The 16,334-nt window shown below is 27.5% G+C and overlaps 1 protein-coding gene across 2 annotated transcripts in view; it reads left to right on the forward strand.

Moving 5' to 3' along the window:
• LOC107441361 (serine/threonine-protein kinase NLK) overlaps positions 1-16,334 on the forward strand; it is a 44,524-nt gene that overhangs the window by 9,240 nt on the left and 18,950 nt on the right. The window contains exons 3-6 of one of the 2 annotated variants that reach the window (XM_087158382.1): positions 2,062-2,117; positions 5,046-5,152; positions 5,801-5,886; positions 14,562-14,771. In XM_087158382.1, the coding sequence (XP_087014508.1) occupies positions 2,062-2,117; positions 5,046-5,152; positions 5,801-5,886; positions 14,562-14,771 (459 nt within the window). The remainder of the gene's footprint in view (positions 1-2,061; positions 2,118-5,045; positions 5,153-5,800; positions 5,887-14,561; positions 14,772-16,334) is intronic. The other variant, XM_087158383.1, reaches the window with a different exon arrangement.

Below are 16,334 nucleotides of genomic sequence, written 5' to 3' on the forward strand. Positions count from 1 at the left end.
TCTGCTGCATTTTGCAAGATGTTCTCAATTTCGGGCCTCTGAAATCAAATCCATAATTGGTGGCTAATGTAATCAAGAAAAAAGTTCTTTGTCAGAAACTAATTATTTTATCCTGATCAGGTAAAGGTTTAAAAATTATTTTACATTTTGTTAATATATATGGGTGTTTAAAAATATTTTTAGTGCTTAAAAAGTAATTAAAGGGTGCTTTTTTTTTAAGATTTGGCTACGTGCCCTGTAATACGGCTATCATGACAAATGCTCAAAACTTGTTGAATGTTATACGGCTCTCTCAGTCTTTTCCAAAACCGCATTGAATCAACCAGTGGTATCCATTCATCGAATTCTATGCCTGATAAAATTCTGGTGTGGGGGTGTTATAACTACCACTATTAAATATATGCTAGAACTACCACTACATTTATTAAATATCAACTCACTGGTTTATAAGACATGTTAACTGTATTCAAAGTCCTAGAAAATAGCTGCTTTGCAAATATTTTTCTGATCGATATTTAAAATAAGTTTTTGGATGCCGATTATTATTATTTTTTTTGTTGTTGTTGTTGTTTGTAAAGAAACTAGTTGTAATAAAAATCCTCCCGAATTTCATTTTTAAAGCTTCTTTAAGTCACATATTATTTTAACAATGCAATTATACTTCTGAATTGGAAAGTTTATATAAAATTAAAATAAAACTATTCTAATATGGAATAAAAAGTTAATAAAGAAGTAAAAAAAATTTAATAAATAAGTAATTCTAGTAAAATATATAAAAGTACTTGTTATTCATTTTTTTAAGCTTGATTTTGTCATTTTGTTTTTAGAAAAATAGAAAATAAGAACACACAATTTTAAATTAAATTATTATTTTACTTATTTTAACTGATTTTTAGGTTTTAAATAATGATATATTTATATTCTATTTTCGTTAACTCTGAATTATATAATCGAGTGTTTTATGTGTTTATATAAAACAAGTATGTCATAATTTAGTTTCAAATATATTGTTAAAATTTATTTATATTGAAATATTTACAAAAAAGAAATTTTAATAATAATTTTTAAATGATTTTTTTAAACAAAAATCTGATAAAAAATCAATAATTTATGATGTTATTCATCAGGAAAGTATTTGATATCTGTTCTATGGTTATTAATAAAAAATAAGGAGAGAATATATAATCAATTTTGATGACAAATTTGTCAGAGTAAAAATAATTTTAAAGTGCACATTCTTTTTGTCAAAAGTAATATAATAGTAATGACTCAATGGATGTTTTAAAGCAATTTGACTTATTTTATGTTATTTTTCAGTATTTGCAATTCATTCGTTTTCATTGACATTGTTTAAAGTGCATAGTTAAGAAATAAAAATGTCTGTTATAATTTTTCTACTTTAAAAGCATTAGGATTAATCTACTAGGAAATTTGTTAGTTTTTTGTTTCTTCTTTTAATATACTATTATTTTTGATGTCTATATAGTCCCTGACCAAATTATTAGACGGAATATTAGAATCTATGTAAAATCTTAATTATCAGATTATACTATACTGCTTTATTGTTTACAGGATTGAAACCAGTTTGCCCTTGTTTACATTCGTGTATCAATTGGTTATATTAGGCGATATATAATATAAATTAGACATTTGGTTAAATCAGACGATATATTATATATATATAGAATGTATTAGTACATTACAATAATTAGACCCAATTATTAGAATAGCTCTATAGTGTTTTATAATTACACGTTTTGCAGGAGTTTATATACTATACTTTTATATTTAAGCATACATTTAATGGTTTTTTATTCAGGAGATTTTTAATATACTTTCCATTTGTATTTATTTTTTGTATATAACGTACTGCTTTACCATATAAACCAACTGATTCGCGAACATAAACAAGTGTGCGAACAGTCTCGTAAAAACAATAAAGCTGTATAGTATCACATGATAATTAAGATTTTACATCGAATCTTATAGTTTGGCCAGAAACTGTATATATATTTTTTTTGCTCTTTTAAATTGAAATGAAATGTCATTTTAATTTTTCAGGTGTTGTCGGCTTTAGATGTTTTGCAGTCTATTAACATGGATATCTATCCAGAGATGTATCCTTTTTTGTAATTTTGCATATTATATGCTTAATATAGAATGCTTTAAATGTCGATCAAAGTTTGTCACATTTATCTAAGGTTCCTCATAGGTGAATTTTTTGTCTCTCTTCATAATTGGTTAAAGAATAATAAAAGTTAATACAATTAAATGTTTAAATCAATGCGGCATATCTTATTTTTGTTTAAAATTTTAAAAGGAAAAAACTTCTTTGAGTCGTCAGAACAGCTTTCTCTGTTATTGTAGAAATTAACATCACTTCTTGAAATATCAATTGTAATTTATAATCCTTTATTTAAGCAAAAACAGAAAAAGTGAAGTTAAACAAAAATATTCTATAAAAAGTTAAAATTAATAAACTAGCCTTAGCTCTGATATATAGCATAATAGATAAACCAAAAAGAAAAAAAATGGAGAAAATTTTAAAAAAAGCAATAAGTTTTATGCAAATCCGTGACTAAAATTATGCACAGAACTGGCCATTCATGTTTCTTTCTCTCTCTCTCTCTCTCGCTTTATTTATTTTTTTCTTAAATAAAAGTTAATTTTCTAAAATTATTAACTGTCAACTTCTTTAAATTATCCAGTATAATATTACCTTGTGCACATCCATTTTCGGGCCATCCTTGGTAACAAATCAAATGCACTTCAGTACTTCGATAAGCACGCACTATAAAACCAAACTCCTCTATTTACGCTTTTATCTCAATTTGTGCTTCTGTTTTCATATTTCGTAATCTGGCAATCTTGCTACAAAAATATTTTAAATCATCGTAAAAAGTTTCCCGTTCATGTAAGTTCATTTGAATTTTCTACTAGCTTTATGGATTGTGTTTTATATTTTGTTCTGCTTTTTCTTTACATTTTATTTTCTGTTTTTACGTGATATTTTTACTTAATGTGTTCTATTTGTTTCTAAAAAAAAATTTTTTTTAATGCCCCTCACACTATTGTATTGATATATTTTGCTTTGGCTATATTGATTCAATATTAGAAAGCGCTCCTTTTTGGAGATATAATCGTGTGAGCTGATGAAAAGATATCTTTTATTTTCCAGATTTTTATAAAAAAAATTTTCTTCCCTTTTTTTTTGGATTTTTTTTTATTTTTTCTTTCTTTCTCCCTTTTCTTCAATGTTCTATAATTTTTTCATGTTTTCTACTTTTTGAACTTATATATATATATATATATATATATATATATATATATATATATATATATATATATATATATATATATATATATATATATATATATATATATATATATACACACAGTAGAGAACCGATTATCTGGAACGATCGGGACTATCGCTATTCCGGATAACTGATTTTTCCGGTTTTCTGAATCGCTACAAAAAGCCGTTTTTTTAGTGTTAAACCCAACAAAAAAAAATTTTTTTTGGAAATAATCTTAAAAATAAGAAAAAACGATGAGGTAATTCACTAATGATTATTTCTGAAATGATGGTAAGGTAAACATCTTTCAAAAAAGAAAGAAAAATCCTAAAATCTTATGAGGAAAAAAAAATTTTTTTTTAAAAAAATTGTGGGAAAATTTATCGAATTTCGTTCCGGTTTTTTGGTTTTCCGGTTTTCTGATTTCCGGATAATGGGTTCTGTACTATATATATATATATATATATATATATATATATATATATATATATATATATATATATATATAACGTCGTTGCCGAGTGGAAGGATTAAAACAGGTCTTAGGCCGGGAAGGAGGGTACAAAATTTTTTTATTAATTATTAGACAGAGCAGTCATGAATGTGTGTAAAAGTGAACACGAAAAGTTGCTCTCCTCGGTTATATGTTAGGCAAAATCTTGCGAAGTATAATCCGTAAAATACGTTAATTTAGGGAAAGAGAGAAATCTTAGTAGTTGCTATTGGTTTATGAAATAGATCGAGCGTTTCCCACAGAGAGCAAAGGGAAAAATGTCCTGCTTTTAATTAAATGCATACTTGAGCCAAAAATAGATTTAAGAACAGGATGTGGCTTTTAAAAGTGTGAGAAAGTATTTCGATTAGAATAATTAATTAGGATAACATTAAAAGATTAATAGAAGCTATGACATGTATACATATATATACACAGTCAATGCTTGATGTAACAATTCAAATGAAAACACATCACGAAATAGCATGAGATTGTTAGATCATGGATGCGTAATATACCATAAATATTTACTCATGGTACTAATGAATGCCACATAGGATAAAAATCAACGAGTCGTGCGACTCTTCTTTGATGCAAACAGAATCAAAGAGTGCTGTAAGATCAAAAGAATTTTATGATTTCATGTGAGTCATTGTTAAGGAATGAAGGAATATTGTTTTCAAAATACACTTTTTTGACTCATAGTGATTTTCAATGAAATGAAAAAATATTGAATCAAATATTTTCGTTGCTATACTGCAGTGTTTCTAAAAATTATGACTTTTGTGTACCCTTTTTAAATTTTTCGTAATGCCGTGTACCACAAATAAAACAATGAATGCATTTTTTACTATAAAAAATCACAACTGGCTGTTAACACCACTAATTATTAACTGTTAACTCTGCAAAAAATAGCCAATAAAAAAATTCGTAAATTTTCATGGCTACCTTTGTTTTCAACTAAAACTCAACTGTTTCAAACTGTTTTCAACTGAAATTTTTGTTTGTTGCAAGATATTTCGCATAAGAACGCGTACCCCCACTAAACTGTTCCTCTGGGGGTATGTATACCACACTTTGGGAAACACTGCTATACTGGAATGAATGTTCTAAAATGATGTGTCTATGGAATAGAAAATAGGATTTTATGTATTGCAATATAGAAAGTGGTACTGTTTCCGTATAATCTATTTCTCAACCCTCCTTTAATCTTTTGTTTCTCTTTACATTTTGTGTTCTTAACCATTTTATAGTTATGTTCTTACCGAATTGATGCAAACAGACTTGCACAAGATAATAACATCTCGCCAACTTCTGTCTACTGATCATGTGAAAGTGTTTTTATATCAAACTTTAAGAGGTATATTTTAAATACTAATATAACTTTCTTTTTTTTTTAGGAATGCAGAAAAAAAAATTCCACAATATGCTGATGATTGTATTTGGAAAAGTTTAGTAAAAGTCTTATATTAAGTGAAATTTTTAAAAACATTTGTTTCGAATTTTAAAAACATGTGTTATGGACTAAAACTCAAAATTAAGAATAGTCTGTTGGTTACAGAACAGCATAAAATAATTATTAGTGGTCCCATTCACTTCCATTTAACAACCATGTAAAAGTTTTGTACAGCATCCCGAATTAGTTAATGACTAGGTTATGAGGGAGCAAGTTTTAGTCTAAGCAAAGCATTGCTAAGTTGTCAATATTTTGACCATTTGGGAATAAACTTCTTCCCTAAAAAAGTGGGTGTAATATATTTTAAGTTAATATCGAAATTTTGAAAAAATCCAAATCAACAAACTCCAGTTTTTCTTTAAAATTGCTTAATTTTTCCAGGGTTTTATTCAATTCAAGGGTCATTTTTCCAGGGTCAAATTTCCTTGACTTTTCTGGGTTTTTTCCGGAATAAAAAATTCTCTACTAATTCCAGGTTGTTCTTAACCCTGGGTTATTCTTATTTCAAGATAATTATTTTTCTTTTTTGATGAAAAAAAATTTTTTTTTCAGGTTTAAAATACCTTCATTCTGCGAATATTTTGCATCGAGATATCAAACCGGGGAATCTTCTTGTCAATAGTAACTGTATTTTAAAGGTATGTTGATTCTTCTTTTTCTCATTGCTTCATTTTAAAAACATTGTTTTTCCTCTTCCCATTGCTCTATCCAGTCTTGAAAAGAAATTGTTGTAAAACTAATTTCAGCATCAAATATTCTAATCGTATTAAAATTAATATTCTTTATTGCTACTGTGCTAGAATTTATTTTTTTTATAACTTGTTTTATACATTGATCTGAAGGGAATGTTAAAAGTGTTTTTATTAGCCTACAGTATTTTTTCTTTTAAGGTATCTGGACACCTTCGACAACTTTTTTTTAAAAATCCTTATTAATTGAAACCTTAAGGGTTTTTTTGGTGCCTTGTAGTATAAAAACTGCTTTTTTGCAGTTGTTTCAGCAAAAAAAATTTTATTTTTTGTAAATTTGGGGAAAAATATGGTAAAAAATGTTTTTATGAAACCACTGTTTATGCTCTAAAAATTTTTCAAGTTAAGTTATTGAACAATTTTCTTCACTATTACGCTCGTAATTAATGTGTCTTAAAAACAGACTAAAAGCTAAGCTCTAAATTAGAGGAACTATAAGTTATGGCGTTTTAAATAGCTTCATTTAAAAATTTCTAAAAAAATACAGTTCAAAATAAACAAAAATTGCTCAAACAAAAAAAAATACATATTTATGAAAAAGATTTTAGTCTATCTTTGAAAGAATGTTATAAAAAAGCTGTACACAAAATTTCAAGACTTTGGGACTAAAACTTTTTAACTTATGGTGTAAATCGTAACTCAAAACTTGCAAAAAATCAAAACTTCAGAAAAGGCATTTAAAGTAAACGATTGCATAAAAAATTTTTTTATTGTAATAAATATGCAAGGAAATCATATCAATGATATTTTACACCTTCATTTTTGTTATTCAAGTAGAAACATTTTCATAAAAACATTATTTCCTTTTTATTAATTAAGTTTTTACCAATGAGAATTATCAGATTTACTAATATGAATAAGGAGTAACCTTGATGTTTTATTTTAAATTGTAAACATCATTTATCATTGTAAACATTTAATATATTTGCTAGTTAGAACTTCTTTCTTATAAAGTGAAATGCTAGTTATATTACAAGATTAAACAAAATTTAGTTTCGGTCAATAACATTTTTAAAAACAAGCATACACTTCATAAAAGATAATGACTTAGAAGTATTATAACACACATTTAAAAAAAACAGTTTAGAGAAAGAACATAATAGTTTTGAAGTAAGAGTTTAACAAAAGAAGGCACTTATAAAAATTAGAAACAACCGCTTTGGTACGTAACCCCTTCTGTCAGTTCGATTTTTGAAAGTTTACGCTTTTTAGAAGCGTGTAACTTTTTTCTTTGAATTTTTGTAGACGATAAAGAATGTCGGTGAGCAGAATTTAACCGCAGTTTGTTCATTTCTGTGAATGCAAGAGTAGTGAAATAACCAGGGTTTATTCCAAATGATCTTAAAACAGATAGTAAACCACATGACCCATCGTTGAATTGCAAAATTGCACATGACACACCAAACTGCAGAGTTTCCAGTCCAACAAAAACATTCTTTGGCAAGATTTGCCAGATAACACCATTGAAGCTTTTATTTTGATTCTGAGTTTTTCCATGCAAACATTTTTTCAACAACTCTTGATTGCACAATTTCATGTATGTTGGCTTTATAGCCGCCATTACTTTCTCAGGTAAACCTTGGACATTTTCTTTATAGTTTTTTCCTAACGCCTGAAACTGCTGGTACTTGCACCAACTCTCCAAGCCAGGAGGACACTGCACATGCATTGACTTTTTTGAGCTAGAACAACAGTGGAAAAAAGCAGCAATTACTGATCTTTGCATCTCCAGAAGATTTCCACTATTGCTCCGAATTGCAATCCCATAATAGTTTTGTAGTTTATCTATGAACTTATCTGTCAGTTTGCCTTTCCCGCCAAGTCCTTTTGTATTTTTTTTTTACCTTTCGTAAGTGGGAACCAACACGCTTTTGCACATGTCCAATGCATTCATACTTCACAACACTGTCTTTTCCATATACATTTTTAACGGTTTCATATGCTTTTGTATCTCCATCGCCATAGTACTCTCTATACTCAAGGCTATTCAGTAGAGCCGATCTTTGAAAGATTCTAAGAGCACCAACACTCTCCATACTTCCAGCAGAGCCCGTATGATTTCGGCAAGTATGAGGTTTCGTAGAATTTGTTGATGCTAAGCACATTCTACAATAGGATGACATCACCTCACAGTCAAGTACTTTGCCGGTATCAATGGAGATGACAGAGACACAACCATTCAATGAACTATAACCTCGACGTTGCCAAGTTCCATCGACAGAAATTCCACAAGGTGTCACAACTTCATTAGACTGTTTCATTGCAATTATTTCTTTTGCAGCCTCATTCATGCTGCTTTTGGACAGTTTTACAACAGCATCAGATAACTTTTTCACTTGTTTCTGAAAACTGTATGGCGCTAAGAAAGGTAAGTCAAGTATAGAAAATAGCTTTCTGCCTGCAGTGTAACCTCTACCAATCAATCGCAGCCCATAAACAAGAAGAGTGTTGATTTCAGAGCATTTACCAATTTTCTTTGATGTTGGGAAAGGAACCATAAAAGAGCAGCTGTTACACTTCACTGTAAAGTTTGACAAAAGTCCATACCTTGAATCTTCAATTATTGACAGCGATTGCTGAAAACATTCAGAACAAGATAGGGCAGAAAGTAAACATACAAGGAATTCCATCGATATTATTCTATCACCTTGAATGTTAGCATATGAAACTCGCTCATGGTTTTCCACAGTTTGTAATTTATCTTTCAGTTTAGAGAAACTAGCAGTAGAAAGTTTCTCCTTTTCAGTGCCATCCACGTTATTTTTGTTAGGTAAATTTGAATACCTATTTCCATAGAACTTTCGCTTTTTATTGCGATAATTTTTTCCTGCCATATCAGCTGAAAACAATTATTATAAAATAACCCAAAATAAATCTATTTATTCTTGTATAAATCAAATCAAAATAAGAAAACTAACTCCAAACAACAATCGAAATCACAAGAGAGCCAAATGACAACAATCTCTTGTTGCCATATTTGAAGTAATAAAAACAATACAGACTATTAAAATATTTCGAATTGTTTATAATTACTTTAAAAAGTTCTTTAAAAGCAAAAAAAAAATGGAAAACAATGATTTATGCACTGAATCTGTCAAAAGCATGATTAGTTTCGGTTTCGAAATTTCACATCCGGTGGATTTTCACTGAAACTAATACTTTTTCAAATGCACATATCTCGGGTTAGAATTATCGTATCAACGAAATTTTACCGCCAATCGAAAGATAAGATTCCAAATATTTTTAAAAGTAAAAAATCTCAATTTTGAAAATTTCATCGAAATTCGACTTTTCAAGGTAGTGAGGCACCTTAACATAAATTGTAGTTGTTTAGTTTTCTTCTCTCTTTCTATAAGAGAATGAAATTTATGCATATTATAGTTTGAGTTTTTTTAAAAAATTTTTTAATTTATATCTTATTGTATTGTATTGCCAAAGTTTCCAAACATAGAAAGGATATTAACTTTAAGTATTAAAAAAGTTATTAAAATAAGTGTCAATTAATAAGAGCTTCAATTATTGGATCTAATTAAATGTCGTAATAATTAAATAAGGGACAAAAAAGGAGGGTAAATATGTTATTGTATTGGATAAGGGCAATTTTCTCAAAATTTTAATTTTTGCATAAGACAATAAGGAAAAATTATTTTCATAATTTACTTAATGTTGATAATTTTTCCATTAAGACCATACTTAACAACAACTAGAAATGAAAAATTTAGTGACAGTTTTAAGTTGCAATTACATAGAAATATGTAATTATTGTCCCCTCATTTGCTTTAAAATCATAAGAAGAAAATTTATGTTTTTCTATCAATTAATAAATAAATATAGGAAAATGTTTTTAATATATTTAATTGAAAATTTAATTAGTATTTTTTAAGAAAATTTATTTTATCTAAAAATTTGAAGTAACATTAAGAATTTTTAATTTTTCATTGCAAAAACATCTTTCTATCTCTTTTTTTTTATATATATATTTCTTTAACTAAGACCTCATTTTGTAAGCAAACACATAACCAAACCAAAAGCCTTGTTTGTTATTTAAAAATGTCTCTTCGTGTAACGGGACAGCAATTTAAAAAAAAAAAATTATTATAGTAGTAAACTGGAAAAGTATTTTTTTTTAAATTTCAAGGTAATATTTTTTTAAAATTTTTTTTTCTCTTTCATCTGCTTCATAATGAATTTAAAAAAATGTTGTTTGTTTTACACTCTTAAATATAATTTTGTATTTTTCGAAATTTGTATTATTCGGTAAGAATCAGTCTTGGTGGCATTTTTTATATGACTCATAATTTTATTTCTTGTATTCGGGTGATTCTTTGGAAATATGACAATTCGGAACAAAATATTTTTTCATATTTAAAGTCTTCAAAATATTCAAATTTTTTTTTTGTATGTTTATTTAGTTACATTTATTAATATCTTACAGACAGCAGTGTAGTTTATTGACATCATTTGCTCAAGAAAAAAAAAAAAAAAATAGAAATTCACCAAATTTTGAATTCCAGGAAAATGACATATTAGCTTAGAAGTTTGAAAAAACTGTCATTTTAAGCTAATAGTAAGTAACTCAACTGAAGCCTTTGCTTTGAATAGACCATGAATTGTTTAAATTAATTCTTTTATCCACTGTAGAAAGAATCAAAAATGTTTTTGTTGCTGATATGTACAGAATAAAATTGTTTATAATAATCAATCATTAAATTAAAAAAAAATATATTTGATTACATTCAAGTATATTACAATCTTACATGAACTTGGTATTAGGTTAATATTGCTTTCCCTCTTTTCGTTATACTGTTTAAAAAATTTCTGGTAACTGTGTCAATGTCCTGCCATTCATAAGCCAGGATAATGACAATTTGTCACTTTATAGCATTTAACTTTAACATTTCGGCCTAAGACATTTACATTCCGCCGAAAACAACAGGATTTCTTGAAATATCTCTGGTAAATGCATGTAGTTTATGATATTAATGATTTCAAGAAGACAGGAAAATAACAACATAGAAAGCTACGCACCTTGAAAAACTTTTTGAAGTAGATTTTGAACCAGTAAGTTGGTTCTTTATTCATGCAATAAGACATGTTCAGATAGGATAGTATTCTAAGCATTCTATTAACATAAGATATTGATTGCTGGCGCTATCTATTTTGGTTATAAATCACTAAATAAAAGTAACCAGGAAAATGACTGATTTTCATGTGACAAACAGAATTATTTATTGACAGAAATTTTTTTTTTCAATAAAGTTTTTGTAAATAATACTCTCTGCGTATATTCTATAAATGCTTACGCAGGTTGAGATTAAAAAAAATTAGATATTGAAAAATTTATGGAAAGTTTTGAAGCTAGTTACTTTTGGAAATATTATTTCTGACATGCCAGGATAATGATATTTTGAAATTCAATTAAAATTTATATATATACAAAACAGTCAATGCTAGTGCAAGGTCATTTTAAAATGCTAACAGCAATGCTATTTATTAAATTTAAAAAAAAAAGTTCTTTTAGTAGTATAGTATTAGATCTTGGAGCAAGAGACTGTAAATTGTCATATTTCATGAGAATCACCCATATCTTGTGCTTGCCGCAATAAAACTTTTCATCCAAAGCAAACTGTAAAATTTCAGTTAACTTTTTACTCCGAAAGAAATTATTTTCTTAATCTTCTTTTATCACCGTTATTTATATGATTTATCTAAAATTAAAAGAATGCCAATGAATAATAAAACTGAAATTAATTTCTATAATACTTATCATTGTTTTTTTTTTTTTTTTTTTAATTACCAAATTTGTATTTATGTCCACTCTTTTCTATACACAAAGTGACAAAAATGAAAATTACAAGATTCAGATATTTGTGCTGTTAAAATTATAGATTAAAGCAATTTTGCAAATATTCTGAATTTTTCAATTCTTAATGAAAGTGAAAAAGAAACACAAAAATGCCAAGCAAACTTCCAAACAAAAATTTTAAAAGAATAATAAATAAAATTAAAATTAAAATTTGAAAAAAACTTTTTTTTTAGCTTTTCATTTTTGAGACCATTGTAGCACCACAAAAGAAAATGTATTCATAACTCATCTAAACTCTTGTATTTTAACTTAATTTTCAATAATATTAATAACAGTCAGAAATTTGCTCTTATGTATTTTTATGTTTACTTACAATGTTCTTATTGTCAATTAATAATGCTCTTTTATTGTTTGAATTCTGACAAAAAAAATAATAAACTAAGTATGTACTAATATAACCAAATGAATCAAACACTTTAAAAAATTTTCAAATAATTAATCCTTTGTTAATTACTATCCTTTTTAAGTGCATTTTAAGTGGGAGCAGTCATTACAAAACAATAGTTTTTGCCAAATAGATGAAAAATTAATTTATTTCTTTAAATATGCCATGCATATTTTAAAAAGTAAATTATTAAACTTTGTACAAATCAAATTTTTTCTTACTTGCTTTTAATTTCTTTGATAAAAATTAGGGGAACAATAATTACATTCAATATGAAGCAGATCTTATTTTAAACTAAAGTTTACCTTGAAACAAATGGCTCTAAACATTACAGTGTAACCTGGAAGTTATATTTTATTCAACTAGAGTCATCTTAAGTGCTTTATTGTAATTACACAAAGGAGGACACATACAAAGATTATTCAAGTAGACAGTCATACTTTATCAGAATATGTATGCATTTATCTCTGTAACATTTTGTGTTGGGGACAATAATGACACCTATAAATAATTTTTTAAAAAATATAATTTAAATGCAAAATTTTTTTTCTCACTTCTTGTGAGTATTCTAAGCAAAACATAACATTAAATTATGAAAATAACTATTTTAATGGAAAATATTGCTTAACAAATTGAGACCTGTAGACAATATTGCTTATGTTCGGGAAATTTGACAGATTATTTTTATGCAAATAACTTCTTTTAAATTAAGTATAATTCAAACTACCTGCTGTGCTACCTAAAATCACTAGATAGTTAGCTAACTAAATTAGATTTCTTTTGTTTACAATTTTAACTTTTGCATTTTATTAAAATATGTAAATCTTATCATTCGGTAAAAGATAGCAAACACAACAAAAGCTAAATTTTATAATTTTAACTAACATCATTTTTAAAATATTCTTAAGCCTAATGGGGAAGGAAAGCCTGAAAAATGAAGAGCTTTTAAAACTTATTAAATATGCAGCTTGCGATTATAAATAAGGAAGAGTAATTAAGAACAATTATTATTGTTCCCAATCTAAATCATTATAATTTAATTCGTGATACGTAGCTGATAAATTGGGTCTTGGTATTTTCAAATTCATGAAGGTGTTGAGCTTGAATAAAAATGGTTATGATTTTATTGTTTCAGTGATTATTTTTTCTTGATTTTAGCTATTTTAAGTTAGAGATATTATGTACTTAAAATGTCATTTTGTTTTTAATTATTTAGCATTGTTAATATGTACAAAAATTAAAGGAAAAAAATATGATTTAAATCGAAAAATCTGATTTAAATCAAAAACTCTGTTTTAAATTAAAACAATCAATTTAAGGGAAAAAAATCTTTTTTAATCATGATTTTTGCCAAGTCTGGTTCTGCTGTATGCATTGCTCTGTATTGATTGAGTTGTTTCATTGGATGCCGAAAGAACCTGCAAAATAGTTGTGCGTTGTAGTAATAACAGAGTGTGTCCTTATACTTCTTAGAAACTCCTGGGAAATAAAAAAGTCTCCAAGGAGTACTTGGAACTACTTAGTTTTCCAAATTAGTGCTTAGAAACTCCTTAGATTGTTGCGTTGCATTGATGAACTTTCTAAGTCCGCTGATGAATTTGCTGTTCAAGCAGGGAAACTAAAAGATGACTTAGCTGTCAAAATCTAATAGTTTAAGAAAAACTTTAAAAGAGAAAAAATTTGAATTGCAAGAGTTAGAAAAAAATAATAACAGCAAACAATTTTAATTTTACATGTTACAAGCAAACTTAATTAATTTACTGTGATTTTTTTTTCTTGTTCAAAATGCCTAAGATTTTCTTATGTATTCAAATTTAAAAATATAAGATTTGGAAATTTGAAAAGATAATATAAGGTTTTTATGTTAATCTTTAACATCTGTACTTTAACAAGATTTATTACAATATTTGAAACTGGAAAATATATTTATGTGTAAAAGGGATAACTTTATTTATTTTTCTTGATGAAGTTTGACAAAGTCAAAACTTATTTCAAAAGGGCTAGAAAAAAATATGCAAAATATACATTTTTGCAAGTTCCTTATGATAACTGCTTTTTAATTTTTTTTTTAAAAAAAACTGTCTAGTTATCTTTTGCACAAAATTTTTTAAATTTTGATAAGTCCTTAAAATTTTGGACTCCTTGGATTTCTTCTAGCAAATCTGTAGGTTCACATCCTCCCACAAAATCTAAGTATGTTCCCTGTTTGGAAAGTTAAGTTTGTTTTAAAAACATATGCAGAATTATTCTAATTTATATCTTCAAAAATACGATTATTAAAGATAACTCTTTTTGAACAATTTTATTTTTTAGATTTGTGATTTCGGTTTGGCCAGGGTGTATGAATATGAAGAAACTAAACACATGACTCAGGAAGTGGTGACCCAGTACTACCGTGCTCCTGAATTGCTTATGGGAGCTTCTCACTACTCATTTTCCGTCGATATATGGTCGGTCGGCTGTATATTTGCTGAACTTCTGAGCCGGAGAATTTTATTTCAAGCCCAGACTCCTATACAACAAGTTAGACATTTACTTGTTTTTAATTACCAGCCATTTAGTCAGATTCCAGTAATGTCGAATTAGAAATATGAAATAATAATTTCAAAAAAATGTCTAATAAAAAGTGTATATTTGTTTTTTCTTTTTTTCACAGCGTTATATTTGAAAAAATATATATATTTGAACTTGGTGATTTTTGTTTGGCGCCATTCCTGTTCACTCGGAACACCGTGCAAGCAGGAATATTGTCGAAAATGTAATGAAATTTCAATAAGAAACATGGAAAATTTCAATAAACATTGGCCAAAACTTAATGAAATTGCAATGAACACAATATAAGCCAAATTAATAAACGCAATATGTTTTCTACAGCATTCATGATATTGTAGTTTTTCCAAAATTCTCTTATTGATTATTGCTTCTCTTCTCCGTCTATTTTGTCAAACATCTGCTTTAATGTTCGCCGCAAGTAATAAGCCTTAAAATTGGATATAACGCCTTGGTCTATTGGTTGGATTAAGGCAGTTGTGTTAGGCGGCAAAAAAAACCACTTCGACTGGTATGCATGTTGTTAAATCTGATAAATTTGTTGGGTGGCTTGGAGCATTATCAATTAATAGTAGTGCTCTTTGTTTGAGTTTTTTAATTTCGCAATAACGTTTAACAGGCGAGCAGAAATGTTCAGTGAACCAATCCTGAAAAATTTTCATAAATATCCATGCTTTTTTTTATTAGACTCCCAAATTACAGGTAAAGTTGATTTAGATATGCCTTTCATCGTTCTTGGACTTTTGGAGTGGTAAACTAGTAGTGGTTTTAATTTGAAATCTCCCCTTGCGTTACCCCTCAGTAGAAGTGTTAAGCGATCTTTTGTGGCTTTAAATCCTGGTGCTAGTTTCTCTTCACGGGATAAAAATATTCGTTTTTAAATTATTTTCGAAAACAGGCCTGTTTCATCTACATTAAAAATCAATTCTGGAGGATAGTTTCCTTGTTCAATTATTGTTTTTAATATCACTGGGAATTTAGCCTCCGCTTTTGTATCACCACTTGCTGCTTCTCCTGTAATCTTTATGTTGTGAAGATTATTTCGATGTTTAAATCTATTAAACCATCCTCGACTAGCAACGGAACTTTCACTTGTGTCACTTACCTTAGCCTGAATGTAATTAAAAATTCTTCTAGCTTTTTCCATTATGATCGATTGGCTTAATGGCATATTGCGTTCAATTTCGTGGTCAATTCATATAGACAGTCGTTTTTCCATTTCCTCTATAATGTTATTACTAGAACGAGTAATTCTAGTTGCAGAGCTTGACGTAGTTGCAGTTGCCGATGACAGTATCTTTTCTTTATTCTTAAGAATTGTCCTTATTGTTGAAGTTGCCAAATTCAATGCAGCACTAATTTGAGATTGATGTTCACCAGAATCTAATCTTCTAATCACTTGCATTTTAGTTTCCAGTGAAATGCTTTTTCTGGTTCCTTTCTTTTCTTGTTTTTCATTATCACTCATGATAAAAACTAATGATCATAATATTTGTAACTCTATTAATTGTTATAGTATTACATAAATTTATATGT

Source organism: Parasteatoda tepidariorum, chromosome 2, assembly GCF_982258835.1.
Source record: "Parasteatoda tepidariorum strain Cologne lab strain chromosome 2, Ptep-v5.0, whole genome shotgun sequence".
Lineage (NCBI taxonomy): Eukaryota > Metazoa > Arthropoda > Arachnida > Araneae > Theridiidae > Parasteatoda > Parasteatoda tepidariorum.